Source organism: Penicillium psychrofluorescens (assembly GCF_964197705.1).
Source record: "Penicillium psychrofluorescens genome assembly, chromosome: 2".
NCBI lineage: Eukaryota > Fungi > Ascomycota > Eurotiomycetes > Eurotiales > Aspergillaceae > Penicillium > Penicillium psychrofluorescens.
Genome location: NC_133440.1, coordinates 1,263,243 through 1,279,547, shown reverse-complemented (window position 1 = coordinate 1,279,547; position 16,305 = coordinate 1,263,243). Strand labels below are relative to the sequence as shown.

General features: G+C 49.4%; 4 protein-coding genes across 4 annotated transcripts; 2 read left to right on the top strand and 2 right to left on the bottom strand.

Moving 5' to 3' along the window:
• Nucleotides 1-6,752: 6,752 nt before the first annotated feature.
• PFLUO_LOCUS2691 (uncharacterized protein) lies at nt 6,753-8,009 on the top strand (the record flags this gene model as incomplete). The annotated part of the gene is made up of 1 exon (XM_073779857.1): nt 6,753-8,009. One exon carries the CDS (start codon nt 6,753-6,755, stop codon nt 8,007-8,009), a length of 1,257 nt encoding a protein of 418 aa, XP_073636770.1.
• Nucleotides 8,010-8,329: 320 nt separating this feature from the next.
• Nucleotides 8,330-9,948, bottom strand: PFLUO_LOCUS2690 (uncharacterized protein; the record flags this gene model as incomplete). Its single annotated transcript, XM_073779856.1, has 2 exons — nt 8,330-8,532; nt 8,604-9,948. The coding sequence occupies 2 exons, from the start codon at nt 9,946-9,948 to the stop codon at nt 8,330-8,332; spliced, it is 1,548 nt and encodes a 515-aa protein (XP_073636769.1).
• A 2,356-nt stretch (nt 9,949-12,304) lies between these two features.
• Nucleotides 12,305-12,674, top strand: PFLUO_LOCUS2689 (uncharacterized protein; the record flags this gene model as incomplete). The annotated part of the gene is made up of 2 exons (XM_073779854.1): nt 12,305-12,533; nt 12,589-12,674. 2 exons carry the CDS (start codon nt 12,305-12,307, stop codon nt 12,672-12,674), a joined length of 315 nt encoding a protein of 104 aa, XP_073636768.1.
• A 562-nt stretch (nt 12,675-13,236) lies between these two features.
• On the bottom strand, nt 13,237-13,863 carry PFLUO_LOCUS2688 (uncharacterized protein; the record flags this gene model as incomplete). The annotated part of the gene is made up of 1 exon (XM_073779853.1): nt 13,237-13,863. The coding sequence occupies one exon, from the start codon at nt 13,861-13,863 to the stop codon at nt 13,237-13,239; it is 627 nt and encodes a 208-aa protein (XP_073636767.1).
• Nucleotides 13,864-16,305: the final 2,442 nt, after the last annotated feature.

Sequence of the window (16,305 nt, the reverse complement as noted above, 5' to 3'; positions counted from 1 at the left end):
AATACTGCACACCAAAACCCATTCTCACATACTTGCCATAGCGATATTATTATTTGGTACTCAACGTGCGTTGAACAAACAGTCAAAATGGCCGTAAGTTCCACTGAAAGAGAGATGACACTTCGAACAGCCCGCAATGATGCCCCTAGCTTACAGTCATGATGTGTAGGACCCCCAATGTCGTCCAGATGAAATCATTGTCAAACTACGAGACGCAACCTCATCTAGCGAGCAAGCACCAGCCAAAGAGAACCAGCTCACAGGGGACGTGACAGCAGTCGGAGCTGGAAAAGTTCTCGAAGATGGATCTGTTCAAAAACCTCTATTAAAACCCGGAGATTCTGTTACGGTTGCAAAGGTGCGTATGAGAAATTGCTGACTTCTCAATTATTTATATTAGCCAACTAAATAATGTCTTATACATAGGGCACTGGCACTGAGATAAAACTTGAAGGCAAAGACTATCTCATTTTACGCGAACATGAGTAAGTGCCTCTCCGCATATTAACGAGTATTTTTGAAAAGTTAACAAAATCACAAAGGATCTTGTCAAATAATAGGGCTTCATAAAAATACATGGACACACGGACTCGGAATTGAGAAGCCCTTTTATTACCCAATTTTTACGATTAGTAACGAAATCGAGCATGATCAAAGTCACTTAACACCGAAAGCTCCTGTTGCTTAATTTTTCACCGTTTATGAGGAAAACATGTCACTCTGTACCCATCAATCTTCCATAGGCTAGGACCGTATTCTTGCTTTCTTCGACATCGGCCAAGATTGAGTTATCTTCAATGCCAAGTATATTATTTTTTTATATCTAGTAAAAATAAATATTATAATCGACTTTGATGAGGAATAGTGGGTCTATAATGCCAGTGTGAATGGTTATTCGCCTTTGCATTAACCAGCAGTCAAGCACCGTGCTATAACACACTCGAGATAATAATCACCAGCACCACGCAGCAGAGTATTACACGCGTGTTGCGACAACTACCACGCCAACGGGAACGTGTGCATTTTCAGTAAAGCCTAGCAAAGGTCACAATACAAATTGGTCCCACAGCAATGCAGCAGGTCTGCATAATAGTTCTTTGATGAGAATGTGTTACCGCTCTTGCTCATTAGCCAATTGACGTATTTCTTGCCATCCACGAATGATTGTTTGCTTTTCCTCGTCTGGCGCAGCACACATCTCTTCTATGCCTTGTTCTATCCGTGATTCTTCGATCATCCGCAGTTTGTCCTTTGATAAGTAATGACGAAGACTTTTATGTAGTCCATGGAGAGGGAAGCCAGCGAGACCAAATAAACCTAATCAATCAAAATTTGTTTGTCATTTAGTGTCTCCTAAAATCTGATCTTGCACACTTACCACTTAATGGTTTGCAGTATATACCGCCCAAAGCTTTTCCAACTCCTGGTACCAGGCCTTTGTAGCCAGATTGTCGAACAGCATGGACAGGCTGCACAAAAATCCCAGTAATAGCATCGTAAATCTCTCGGGGAAATTGCTTGAAAAAGAAATTAGCAAAGAAAACTCTCCAGGTAAACCTGGATCTGAATAATTACAATGCTAGCGGTGCGAATCCCGCTTCTGATGCTTCTGACAGTGGGGAATTCTCGCACCATGGAATCATGATATAGCTTTGGCGCATTATGAAATCCCTTGGTCACACTAAGCGCAAAATCAGCCGGTAGAATGAGCACAAGGTCAATCAGCTTGATTGCAGCCCTGCCAGCCTTATAGGAACTTGTATTGTTCAAAGCTGTTTGAGTTGGCGGTCTTGTGTTGTTGATCAAGTCTTGCCGGGCCGAAGCTGAATCATTACCACCAACAGAGCCATAAGCGCGGCTTCTCGGACCTCTCGAACAATCTTCTTCTGGCTCATGAGAGGAGAAAGGGACAATGGGTATTTGTACACTTCCTGGATTTTCTGGAGTATTTGGGTGTTCCTTCTTCTTTTCCCGTAGCACTGTTTCTGCAAAATATGCTACGGCTGAATCCCGTACTTGTGTACGGCCTTGAATTTTCATTGGCCGCTTTCCAGGGAAAGCGGAGCGTAATTCTCCAGGGAGACGTGCCATTCCTCCAACCATGGTGGTTAGAAAGCGGTAACAAACGTCTGCAGTAGCAGAAACAGGTCCCCGATATTCGCGACTGCTTTCATACTCTCGCGGCCGATACCTGTAGCAGTCAGCTCGAGATAACGTAACTAAAAAGGTATGCTTACATAGCCAATTGATGTTGACCAATATGTCCAGACTGCATCAAAACGGACGCTGCAAAAGCACTCAATTTGATATGAGAATGTCGGACCCACCACACCGCCGGTTTATGTGGACAGAGAGAGCAACGGATCTTCTCAATGTTTGTATGGCGATGAAAGCTTCTGACCGCGTTCTGTACACCCTCTTCTTTCCGCATAGCGTTGCTTATAGCCTCGGCATGATCCTTGGTCGAGGACTGCAAGGCCGTTTCTATGGCGGCGACCAAATTTGCAGTAGTGAGCTGTTTATATGGAATCGCTTGAGGACCAGCACCAACGTGTGCAATGATTGATCCCCAGAATAGTTGGTCGCCAAAAAAGGGCACAATCACCGTGGGGCAGCCCGCAAGTAAACCAGCGGCTGTGGTTCCGGCACCTCCATGATGTATAACACATGAAACATGTGGGAACAGCCATTCATGGGGGCATTTATCCAAAAGGAAAATATTGGAAGTGTTCTCGACTACATTCGCGCCAATATTAGACCAACCTTGAGAGACGACCGCTCTTTGACCCGTCTGCTGGATAGCTTCAAAGATAATTTTGCTTAATCTGCTGGGGTCAGAGACGACTACCGACCCGAATCCAATATATATTGGACGCTCGCCAGCATCGAGAAACTCTTGCAGCTCCAGAGGGGGGTGGTAATTCCTTTCTGGGGTCAAGAACTGGAAACCACAAACGTCGATATTATCAGGCCAGTCATCTGGCTTTGGTAGGAGAGCAGGGGACCTACGACAATCAGAAAATAGATAATAGATTGTGTAAGTCTTTAGTCACGTACCAAAGGTAGGTGTATGGAATCTTCAGTCTGTGGATGACAGTCGGGGCCCGAATGACATCTAGTGGATCGAGGCCAAGCTCTTTCTTGCGAAATTGGTTGATCAAATCTCCTAGCCCCTCCCACATCATGACCTCAAACAGTGCATACGAAGCAAAATTTGCTACAGATGCTCTAGTGCTCCGAACGTTCGCTAATGGATGGGGGAAAGAGCGTGTAGGTGACCATGGCATTCTGCAGTCATTTAGTGCTGTGAAAGAAAACCAGGTCGGTTCTTATTGAGTAAAACTCACGTAAACATCATATGAAGAGGAATACCCAGCTTCTCAGCGCAGCTAAAGTGCGCGAAGCTTGGAGGATTTGCGATAATGACATCAGCCACAAATGGCCGCGCACGGTCACTCGTTCCATTGCTCCTTATGTTGCCAGGTATCTGAGGTGAATCTGACTCTTCCCCTTTTTCGAAGCATGACCGCCAACAACCGGAAAAGATAGTCTTCATTTCCTGGCGGCGCTGTTGAATGGCACCGCTCTTGATCGTACGTAGATCAGGTATTAAGCCAGGGTTTTGGACCATGAAGGCCATTAATTGTTCTGGGTCTCCTCCAATATCAAAGAATTCCAGCCCGTTTTGTATAATCTCGTTTCGAAATTTGAGGTGCGTTGCGAGACGAACTCTATGCCCACTTGCCTGAAGCCCCTTTCCAAGTGCAATAAACGGTTGAATGTCGCCTTGGGAACCAACAATCTGGATCACAATGTTCAACTGGACGGGGTACGGCTCTTGCACGTCATTTCGGATATCCAAAGGCTCCCGATTTTCGTTGGCGGTCCTTGAAAGTTTCTCAAGGAGTGTCATCATCTTTCTGAGAAAAGGCCTGGGTTCTTTCAATTCCACGTCTAGTCGCTTATTATCTGAAAAGAGTCAGTCAATGCTGTATGCAGTCTGGAAAGTGAAGAGCTAACCTACCGATGATAGGGACACCACCATCAGGTCTTTCGCCCATCAGCGGGGGAATTTCAGAGCAAGAGAGGGTTTGCGGGTCTAACCCGTCGTTTTGATGAAATCTTGTTGTTGCCATGTCTTTAAGTGCCTATGCACGTATCTAGCATTCGTTTCACATGTTGCTCGTGTCTGTTGCACCGAAGGAGATCGTTCGTTAATGCTGACACCAGAAAAAAACCCCCACCTCGGATGACAGCATCTTACTTTGGGATTTGGGGCAGTTCTCCATTGTCTACCCAATGGAATTGAAAGGTTCTAGATCTTCATCTTTTTCCGGATGCGGTGAGTATCGTATTTGGTTCCAAATGTTAAACTTTACTCCTCATTTCTGATCCAACCATGAATCATCCACCTAGTCAGTTCGTATCGCTGTCTGTACTATTACGTCTGCCATCAGGTCTTTTATCTAAAATTTATAATTACGAGCATTATCCAACTCATGCCTTGGAGAAATTGTCAAGACCTTTTTCTGGTTATCTCATCACGTGATTCCCGGTGCAGCATGAGCCAATGTCAAATTGGTATATTGTCGTATAATCTTAACGACGACGTCTTTCCAACGCCCTGATCAGGAATTCATACTTCCAAAGGTTCACCAGTATCATATCTACCGCACCTGTCCAGTCAGCACTACGATGTAACCTCCAATGATGACAGACACTCGTGTTACGTGGATATATCCTCGATTAATTCCCAAAAGCCCGGTATTATCATGCGTGTCGGAAACGACAGAAATTCGCCCACTGTTGATTTAATCTGAGATCTATTCCTTCGTGAATTGCACTTCCACTTTGGGACATCGTACGTCCTAAATTCGACATATCTCAAACTTTAATGCGAAGACCCACTAGCCTATTAGAATCAGACCCGGAATACCAATATCCCTATATCAGTATCAATACAGTGACTTACAGTGGTCGCAAATGTCTGTGCCCACCCAAAGTATCGCGCTAATATTTTGCCGGCAATCAGCGTTCACGCCACTCAGAAACTACGATTAATGGGCGGTATGTCCCTTACCAGTATAAAGAGGCGATAACCAAAGGTACTCTGGAGGCGAGGCGGGTAGATTGGCATGGCGTCATCGAACCAGTGTGTTGATTCATGCCACATTTTCCCTCTAGACGGCAGGCCCCCGGCGAGAGCGGTGAGCTGTGAGGGCCTACTGTCTGAGGGACCTGTCCTGACCCCGTTACCGTACCTGCGATTATGTAAGGACAGGCCGCTGTCTATAAGTCAACTAGCCATCATACTGAAAAAGTGGCGAATCCTAACATAACCTCCACATAGATTTCAAGGTACGATTTCGAACATCCAAAATCGAAGCAAGTGATAAGAGCGCCTGGTGAAATCTACGCATCGATAAAATTATTCGTTTTTCCAACCAATACAACGCAAACGAAGCCCACTGCTGTTTTGGTCAGTCACATGATGCTAAATCGGGTCCCTATCTCTCGCTTGCCAAATCGACACGCAGACCGTAAGCCAGGTCGCGTCGCTCGTGCCTGTGACGAGTGTCGATCGCGCAAAGCAAGATGCGATGGCGACAGACCGATATGTGGTCAGTGTGCTAGCGCAGACCTGGTATCATGCATTTATTCTGAGTCGAAGAGAAATCGGGAACGAAGCGAATTGGAGTACGCAAAGCAGAAAGCCGACCGTTATGAGAGACTACTTCGAGAGATATCTCACGAAGTTGAGCTGACCGTGGCAAAAAAAATCGAGAGAGCATTGGTTTGTCTCAAGTAAACTTCGCGCACTCCGTTCACGCTGACTGGTCGTATAGCGACTTTCGCCACAAGGGCCAGCATCCCTGGAAGACGCAACCTGTTCCACTAATGCATCCTCGCCGTCGTCTGTTGGCTCTCTAGACCACCTTGATGTCCTCGACGAGGATCTTAACCGGAGCAAAGACAGCAGAGCGACAGGGTACCTCGGCAAGAGCTCAGAGGTTGCGTGGATGCGCGATTTGGAAATGGAAATTACAAGTGGTCCGTCCGATAACGAAAAGGACCTCGAAAACAGCGGGAGTTTCTCGCCCCCACAGACTGCTTCTATAGCATCAATGAATTATCGTCTCGAATCCGCCGATTACCCGGGTTTAGAGGTTGACAACGGTTATGCCTTACCAGCGAAACCATTGGCGGAACAACTACTGAAGTTATACATTGACAGTGTCCAACCGTCTCTACCCATTATCCGCCAGGACCTTTTCATAGACCAGTTCAATTCATTCTATTCGGGAAAGCCAAGACATCCTGGAAGAAAATGGTTGGCCGTGCTGAACCTGGTCTTCGCCATTAGCACCAAGTTGTGTCAGATTACGGCTCAAGATGTTCCATACAAGGGTCACCAATTTTTCTCTCGAGCACAGACCTTGAATATAAATGAAAGCCTGGTGGAGGACCATGAAGACTTGCAGCAGGTGCAGATTGAAACACTCGCTGCTTTCTATCTGTTGACTTCATCACATATCAACAGGTGAGCCACCCATTGACCTACATGCCAAACCATACAGCCTGACCATCTGGCTTTCCACAGGGCGTGGAAGATGATTGGCACAGCCGCTCGCTCCAGTATCTCTTTGGGTCTGCACTTGCGAGCCACGCATGACAAATTGGACGCGCAATCTCTCGAAGCTCGGCATAAACTTTGGTGGTCGATTTTCATCTTAGATAACCTTCTTTCAGTCATGACCGGGCGGGCTTCCGGCTTAGGGAACAGCTTCTTTTCGGCACCCCCACCTCTCGCCTCGGAAGATATGGATCCTTTCACCAATAGCGCACCGAAATTCCGCCTAGACCGACTATCCGAGAATCCGTCTATGAAGTGGACAATGGACCAGCAACATGGGCGGCTCAAAGCTCAACGGACTTTAACGAGCACAATGGATGCGACCAACGAGCTATACTTTTTTTGTCTCGCCGATCTGATTAATATCTCACACACTGCATCCACCCGAGTGTATAGCAGTGATGCCTTGAAGCAAGGATCGAATGAAATAGAGAGCCGCATTGATTTTTACAACAGTATCACGGTCGATTGGCGTTCTAGTTTACCGGACAGCCTGAGATTTGAGGTGCTAAACTCTGGACTTAACCTTTCGACCGAGGACGCGTACAGAATCTCTCTGGCAATGCATTATCACAGTTCTCGAATCATCCTCAACAGACCGTGTCTCACGCGAAAGAAGGAAGGGAAGAGCGACGTCAAAAACCACATTTCCCGCGCAAGGGCAGATATCGAGATGACCTGCTTACACTCCGCTCTGGAAATACTTTCTATTTTCCCAGATGACCCGAGTGTAGTCTGGCTTCGCTGTGTCCCCTGGTGGAATGTTCTTCATTTCCTGGTTCAAGCTACCACTATTTTGCTCATAAATCTTTCATTTGACAGCTCGTTACAAAGGCAAAGAAGTCAAAGGGTTAACAGTGATTCGAATAACGGCCGAATTCGGAACTCTGCCGAACTTGTCAATCCCGAAGCTCTTCTCACCGCGGCCGAAAAAGCGTTACTGTGGTTTTGTCTCTTGGGGGAGACCGACGATTCCGCACGCCGGGCTTTTGAACTCTGCAGCAGCTGCATTCGTCGTATAGAGTCGAGACGCCTCGGTCAAGACAGTCTTGGCTCTGCGAACGATGCTTCCATGAACGATGCTTCCATGAACGATGCTTCCGAAGCGGCCCATCTGGACGGATCCACCGATCAGACCTATCAGCAACATCAAAGCAGGCCCGGTGTGTCTCACTCACAACTTGCTGGCACGAGAGGCTTCGGCTACGACCAAAAAGTCGATGCCGCTGCCGCACCTTCGGAATCGGGAGATACAGAAGATTTTGAGTTTGTCGGGCCCTCCATTGGCACCCTAGGGACGGATATCGATATGTCGGATTATCTTCCCGACCCAGAAAACGCAACTTTGGATGAAATACTGCAGTTCCTCGCGTAAACAGATAGGGGTTTTGTCTATCCTGTCATATAATGAGGTTACCATATCAATTTCGCCCCCTTATCTACTAGCCTGTTTTTGGCTCATGTAATCGATTAATGTATTTAAATTGTCTGTCAGTATAGTCCTTTACAGAATAAGATCTTAGGCATATATAGGTAGTGTTTGGTATCGTCGATCATAGTGAAAAAGACTTGGACTAGTGCTGAGTGGAATCTTTAACGAAATAAAACGCAAAACAACAGGCTAAATGAGAGCGGGGGAAATTTATATACGCTGTCCTCGGAATCTATGATGCTTGATGCAATGATCAGGTGCCTCTAGGGTTGTCCGACGGTATTCGTGTCCGAAGGCAAATCTGGAGCTTCGTTTTCCTCGGTATTCACAGCCTGACCAAGAGGAAGGATGATGGGGAGATTGAGTTCAGCGTGAGCAGGGCGCGGCGGTACAGGGTCCATAGCCAATCTCTTGGTTTCCATGGCGTTGAAGAGACAAATGCAAGCGTATGGATCAGCGGCGGCATCTAAAAGGTAGGTGAAGAGTAATTAGCCAGGCGTGCATGGAATGCAAGACACCAGGGAGGATTAAACTCACACTGGACTTGGCGATAGTTCAAAGCGCGAGTCCAATCGCCACAGCGAATATCGTCAGTTTTCTCCAGCGGCAGACCAAAATGCTCTTCCACTTGATCGCTGAGATTGACGCTCCGCTTGTTAACCAGCTTCGGGTTCGTCTGGGCATACTTGACAAGTTTGTACAGGTAGCTGAGCTCAAAGATAGAGCGGGCCTCAATGCCAAGATACTTGCGCAGCCGCGTGCAGTCTGCCTTGATGGAGACGCCGACCTTGGTAATGTCTTGACACTCGAGGATGTGCTTCAGGGAAGGGGAGATGAAGTCCTGTCGATCGCGTCCTGGCTTGAACGACGCGAGCTGGAAGAGCGCGATACGCTCCTCGTTGGCAACCTGGATCAGTGAGAGGTTGTTGCGGATGCTGTCGAAGCCGAATGTCTGCGCTTTCCATTCCATGTCGAAGCCGATCACTTGGCTGTTTAGGAATAGTTGGGCTACTTCCTCGGTGCTCTGGAGGGTCCGGCAGTAGTGCACAATGATACTTTGGCCATTCGGGCCGGGATGCGAGTTGTGACTCCAGAACTGCAGCGCTTCCTCGTCCTTTTCGATGGAATCCTGCTCTAATGCGTCTGGTGACTCGGCTAGGGCTTCATTACCGGTGCTGCATTTTGCAGACGGATTCAATGCCACCGCTGGCATTCCAAGTCCATCTGGTTTAGACAATAACCTGCGCGTGCTATCGCCGAGTTCCTTGGCTTTGTCGCGAGGGGCAGTCGTCGTGTCAGTGCAATAAGGCCTCGCCCCGGTCTTTCCAAAAGAATACGTAGGCTGCCATTTCGGAGTCACACGGACGGGTGAGCGGGGAAGCTTGGGTTTGGAAGACTTCGCCGGCTTGACCTTGGGATTGGGTCCTGCCGACTTTATTCTCACGGAGTTCCATTTCAAGGGAGAATGTTGAGGAGCATCGGCCTTCTTAGAAACCTGCTCTCGCAGTGTTTGAGCGGGCGGTGGTTGGGCAGGTTCGGATCTGAATTTTTTCGACCCCCATGGAGCCTTAGCTTTCTTCTTGGGTGAACTCTGCTGAGAGTCTGGTGAAACCTTGATAGGCTCTTTCTTCGCGGCTTTCTTGCTCCCTGAAGTTGGTTGACTATCCGCGCCGCTACGAGCACCCTTGGCCTTGGGTGATATGTCTGATGCTTTGTCTGACGCACGGCTTCCATGTTGAGAGCTTCGAGCCGATACTCTAGACTGTTTCCGAGCTCTTTTGATCCCCAATCGTTTGGCCTTCCAAGACTGCTTTTTCTTCTTCTTTTTCATCTCCTTGGTTTCCTGTTTCTTGCTCTTGGACCTCCTGGTTGGTCTTTTCATCAACCCAAACCTGCGTAGCTGGGCCCGCGAGTAGACACTCGATATGATCCTCTTCGCAGAGATAGACAACTTGCGGGGCGTCGCATATCTACCAATTGCGCTTCGGACAAGCATCCTGGCAATTGACTCTTTTCTCGCACTGCGCGACAGACGAAAGAAGGCCAGGTATCTGGAGTTTGTACGTCGCTGCCAAGGTCGAGATACCCGGAGAGGACCAGGTTGTTGACGGGACATTCGGAAGGGGGATCGTTTATCTTGGGTTCGAAAACGGCCATTTTTCTGGGAGCCCAGGTTCATGACCAGGGAGCTATAAGGAGACTGGATCGGCGCCGGATCCAAGCGCTCGTGCAGACTTCTCCAGTATGACGGAGGGATTTGAAAGACGAGTGTCAAAGCCCACATATGCCGCCACATTGCCTGTATCTTGTAGGTCCATTGACGAAAACGCAACATATCTTCACTCAGAGGGTTGTGGGCAATGAAAAGTCCCGGCGCACCAGTGTCGCCAGGCAGGCCGAGATCGCGTAATCTGTCTGCGCACTTGAGCCGCATCCAATTGATGTGCATGAGTTCGTCCACACTCCTGTTGAATTGGTGGTAATGTGGCTTGAGTTCTAGCCCCACCTTGGAGATATCAACTTTGAATTTTGTTCTGGTTTCCCAATCGAGGGAGGACCACAAGCCACAATCAATGTTCAGGCTCTGCCTTAGGAACCACACTTCACGTATTATTCGGGTTGTTGACATTTGGAGAAGTAACAACGGGGCCATTACATCCAAATGCCGCCAGTGTATGTCCCGTTGCCGGTGTAGGTCCCGATCGGGACCGTGTGCCTCCTTAAGGATGGTAGATTTGTGCGTGTAAAAGATCCAGAGCCTCCGCGGTATCCGGTCGAATTGTCGTTCCAGCAATTCCCTCAATTTGGTTATTGTCTTGCTCGCGGAGTGGTGGAGTAGAAGACTGTCCATTATTTTGCTTATTGGGTATTTCCGCGTGTTGATTGCTCCTTTTGTGGTAAAGGACATGGCCCTGAATTCACTGTCTGCTAGAGAATGTTTTGCTTTTCTCCATCTGCGCCACCACAAACGATAACTGTGCGCGCAGAAGTCGAACCGTTGTCGGTGGGATCTTGTTTTTCGAAGGAGATCTGAATATTCCGATTCTCGTTGCTTACTGCCATTCCAATGAAGGTCTGCAAGAGCCTCTCCTTGAAGTGCGATGATCGAAAGTGTCTCAGAAACAGGTGCAAATTTCGACCGCAGCTGTAGGTACTCATCCTCGAGCTTTTGCGCTAGTGCAAGCTGGCGGTCCACATTTACTCTCGCAGCTTTTCGCGGTTCGAGATAATCCCGCTCGATTAGCTCATGCAGCTTCAGAGACGAAGCCCGTAATTGAGAGAGCTGGCGCGAAAAGATTTGTGATAGGAGCAGGAGTGTTTGTTCGCGTATTTGGGAAATGTTCCTGACAGCTTCCGATACGCTTGCCGTCCAGGTTGGGGTTTGCGCAAAGACGATTTCGCAAAATTCATGTTCCACCAGTTGGATCGCTGCTTGTCCGTGCAAGAAGCCAGCCTCCACACGAGCAAGCACGGCAGATCTCACCGCGAGGTATTCGGCGCTGAGGTCCCGATGGATCTTCGCGCATTGTTTGAGATTGTCGTTGAATTCCTGAAAAGAGCGCTGATAAAACAATTGTATTGCCAGTTCGATCCTCTCGCACTCAATTTGGCAATGCAGGACAGCTTGCTCGAAGGGCAGATACTTCAGACGAACGTGAACAGAGTCACAGCAATCGAAGATGTGAGGCACCTGAACTTCCCAGAAATGCTTGAATTTCTCATTGTACTCTTGATTCATCCGCACCCTCTCGAGGTGTAGGGTTTTGGCACTTGTATTTCGTTGCGCGAGGGTCTTTCTTGCTCGAAGAATGCTGCTAAGATCTCTGTCCGGAGCGATGTGGATATCGCCCGATCTCCCAGGCGGTTTTCTCCTCCCCCGCCGCTGGTTGAATATCTCTTCAGCTTCATCTTCGTCCTCGAGCAGTACATTGGCGCGAGAGGTACTGGAAAACATTCGCTTCGGGGGTGGGGCAGCGACCGGTCGAACGTGCGGTTGTAGGGCGGAGACAGCTCGAGGCTTCGGGCAGCTATGAGAAAGTGAGCAGGAACTGGATCGAGTTTGTTAGGGATCTGAAGCTGTATCATTGCGAAAGGTTTTAAGGAATCATACCTCCATGTCGTTGCCCGCGGAGCAGTCGCCAGGCTACCGGAGTTCCAGCCGCCATGCCTTGTAGCTGAGGATGGGTACCTCAGGCATGCTGAAATGTTCGCCCGGGTCGGCATGCTCTGCAATCATCATGGACGGGCCACAGAAGAAACGAGACACTCGTGAGAGAGTTGTGAGTTATCAAGAACAAGAAGCAACAGCCAGTCTGGGGTCCGCACTAGACCCGATGGGGAACCACGGCAGAACCTATAATCCGGGACCCGACATGATCGGCGACTTGGGAATTGTCGTCCTGCAACTCATCTGCGATCCTCGTCAAGACCCATCCGCAACAATGGCGTCGCAGCTTCTTCCTTTGGGTTGGTTTCAGACAGGGTGATAAGCTGAGTGCACTATGACTAACCGCTTCGGTAGAGCTCATTGACAAGTGTGTCGGCTCCCGGATATGGGTGATCATGAAGGGCGACAAAGGTGCGTGCTGCATACACCTATTTGAGTAACGGCGCATCGATGCTGATACTAGCGAAGAGTTTTCGGGCACATTGCTCGGGTTTGACGACTACGTCAGTAAGTAGCCCTTTCTTTGGCGCTGTGGGAGTCCAGCAGGGTGTTAACCATGACTCTAGACATGGTCATGGAGGACGTGACGGAATTGTACGTGTATCTCGTTCCAAATCAATGGGATTCGCGCATCGTCCGATTTTTGATGCGCCAGTTCCCATTGTTTATCTGTTTCATCTCTAACCGGCCTTCTAGCGACTACACCGGTGCTCAGATCAAACTTCCTAAGCTTCTGCTGAACGGAAACAACGTTTGCATGGTACGCACGTCCTCGGTTCTTCTTACTGCTCGCAGGCTAATCTTGTGCTCTCTAGTTGATTCCCGGTGGGGAAGGGCCCGTGGCCAGCTCGTGAGATGGAGTCATGCAATGTCCATCACGAAAAGAACTTTGTATTTCATAGTACCGAATCAAATGACATGAGATTTCCCTTCTAGCATGCACGAATATCTGTTTTGACATACTCTATTCCGTGGCTACGCCCCCAGATACAAGGTCTACTTTTAAAGCATCTTCTTCATAAATGCCTCCCACAGCGTGACAACACCCCCATCTAAAGTCTTCTCCTCATACAGCGGCTCCTCCTTCCAGCTGACATACCCAATCTTCTCATACCACTCCTGGATACTAAACGACGGCACCGACAAGCCAATTCGCTCCCACATGCCCCTCCATTCCGGGCCCTCTTCATATATATGTCGTTTACTCAAGGCAGTCAGTGCAATAGACCGACAGTTTATGCTGCCGTACGGCTCTCGGATGGCCAATTCCTCGACTAAGCTCATGGCACGCCGTCCCAATCCATACGCGCGATATTCGGGCAGAATGAAAAAGGCACTGATAGCCAGCACGGACTTGTCTGCGCGCGCGAGGTCTAGTTCGGGTGGATCGCAGTATGCGTCGAGGGAGATGTGGCCGGCGCGGATGGGGTTGTTGCTGTTGGTGGAGTTAGGCAAGATTATCCAGAAGAGGCTTTTCAGGCCGTCTTGTTGTTTTGCTTTCCATTCCTGTAGGGTTTGTTCGCTGTAGTGCCAGCCGCAGATGACACGCTGTCTTTGAATCTCGGCGAATTGATCTGTGTCATGGAGATTGATGGGCTCTAGATCGCACTTTTGAGACGTGGCTGTCATGGTTGTCATGGCTGCAGGTCCAAGGATGTTAAAAGTTGGTTTGCGGCTTTGAGAGATCATTTCCATTAGTCACTAGTGCTTACAGGGCTGCCATCGATAACGGATTCTTGGCTCAATCACGAAGTACGAGGTACGCAGTTCTAGATTTGGTGGGAACAATGAAGTCGAACAACACCAATTTAACCCCCTGCTTAGTCCTTGCTTGCCTCCAGGATGACAATACACCACGCAGCTTATTACCGGCTACAGCCGGCGTGGCGTAGAGCCCTGCAATACATACACGGGAAGAACAAGGTTAACCGCGAAGCCAAAACTTCATTCGGTTCGTCAGCGCAACCTCTTCCCCCGCAGGAATCATCTACTGAATTCCCTCAGTACAACCAACACCATGAAGTCATTGGTGGAACCGCGCTTGCGGCTATTCTCTAACCTAGTGGATCAAGGCCGGAAGGGAGGTGGAAAATGCCGCTCGGTGCTAGCATTAGTCGGTGAAGATTATTTACTGTGGGTAGAGGCACAGAGTCTATTTCTTTGCACCGGGCCGGTGAGTGTGGAGCAGACGGAGCCGAGGCCTAGTACTGGAGATGCAGGTGTTCGACCTGTTAGTCGGGTAAATGCGCCCCCTGAAGGTGTAGTGGATTGGTTAGACGTGCAAGACTTCAGCAAAGACATCGATCCTGATGCATAGTTAACGTTAGATGAAACAAGCGAATAGTAATAGACTATTGACAGACAGCAGACAAGTAAGACCCGAAACATAAATGACATTCCGGCGGACAATGATTGGTCCCGGGGGGGCCGATCTGAATTCGGAAAGCTCACAGCGAGATCGAGTGGAAAAAAAGACTTCTACTCTGGTTGGTACACGTTACCCGAAGGATCTGTATGTTTTGAAACTCGGGCACCATCGAAACACCAACACGAGTAATGCCGACCCCGATCGCTTACCCCAGACTCTCGTTCGCAAAGCCGAGTGGAAACTATTAAGTAACAGAATGGTCAATCCCCCCGCATTCTGATCATGATGGGTCAGACCAGCGACAACTCTAATGCGACCAGACTCATTCGTCTATAGAGACGATTGGTATGGAAAAGTCCATGGAAAAAGTCCCGACGCGAGCAACAATCATCATGATCGCGACTGGTGACTAAATTGCCGTAATTATTTTATCCGGATCGGCGCTGTTGTCACTCAACTCTCTTTGTGCCTTTTTGTGGGGAGACAGACGCCGCCATGGTTGAGGGGAAACTCAATCCGGCGCAGAAGAAAACCTGCCCTCTTGGACTCTGCTTCCAGGGCCATTATTATTACCGGGGTCAGCTCGATGTTACCGTGGCTGCTTGTTGTGTAGACGCAGCCAGTCGCAGGGGCGTCTGTGCGCCATCCGCCCGAGTGGCTTCGGTGGCGGAATACCCCAGAGACATCGCGTATTATTTCTACGTGACCGGTATACAGACAATGGTGGGGGGCCGGGGCAACCAAAATGCAAGCCACGGCGTGGCCAGTGGAAGGAGCGCCAGTCGAGTATGTGGTTCCTGGGCCGATGATTGGGGAGATGAGATGTCCTAGGAGTTTCACGGAGGATTTATACGAAGGAGACTGGACACACGGGCCCAGCCCAGGCCTGGCAACACCGCGTGATGGCTGGTTCTCCCGGGGTTCCATGCAGGACAGGTCGGTGGGCCCGAGTCAATAGAGTGGCGCTCCGAAACAGTCGCATTCGAGAAAAAAGCATGCCCCGGAACTAGGCCCATTGCGTGCGAGGGCTGAACTCTTTCCAGCCTCTCATGGGGCCATCCGTTCCCGCCATCAGCCATTGCGCGCAGCGAATCCTGGTACGTCTCGGACGCCGTCGGGCAGGGGGGCTCTCAGCTGGTCGAGAATTGCGGATACACCGGGCAACCGCAGAACATGTAGATAGTTGACTAGATATTAACCAACTCGAGAAACGCAATCCACCGGCCATCCACAGCAAATTCCCACGATCATCCCGGCCCCTTTCTCTTATCTAGGGTTGGCCGGATCAGATGATTGGCTAACGGGCCCCTGCTTGGGCATTGCGGAGAGCCGCTGGGTTAGGGTTAGCGTCAGTGATCCCTGCCGTCTTGGGAGCGAAAGCTTGGCTGTCAGTTGTACCGGTCGGTATGATCGGGGGCAACACGGTGGTGAGAAGAGCTTCAGGGGTCCATAGGACGTGAGTTCGTGAGGGATCCCTCTAAAGAAACCATCGAGCACCAGGTCGAGTAGAGTGGACGAAGTAGTCCCTCTCATAGCCACATAGACCCACGGAGTAGAGATAAGAGTGCCCCATCGCCGTGTCCACCATCGGCCTTCGGTTACTCCAGTATTCACCATGTATCAGCATACGGCCCATGCGCGCTCGATCCAACCAGCGCACGTTATCGCTGCGAGGCAAAATGCACATTCACTGAGGTATTAAT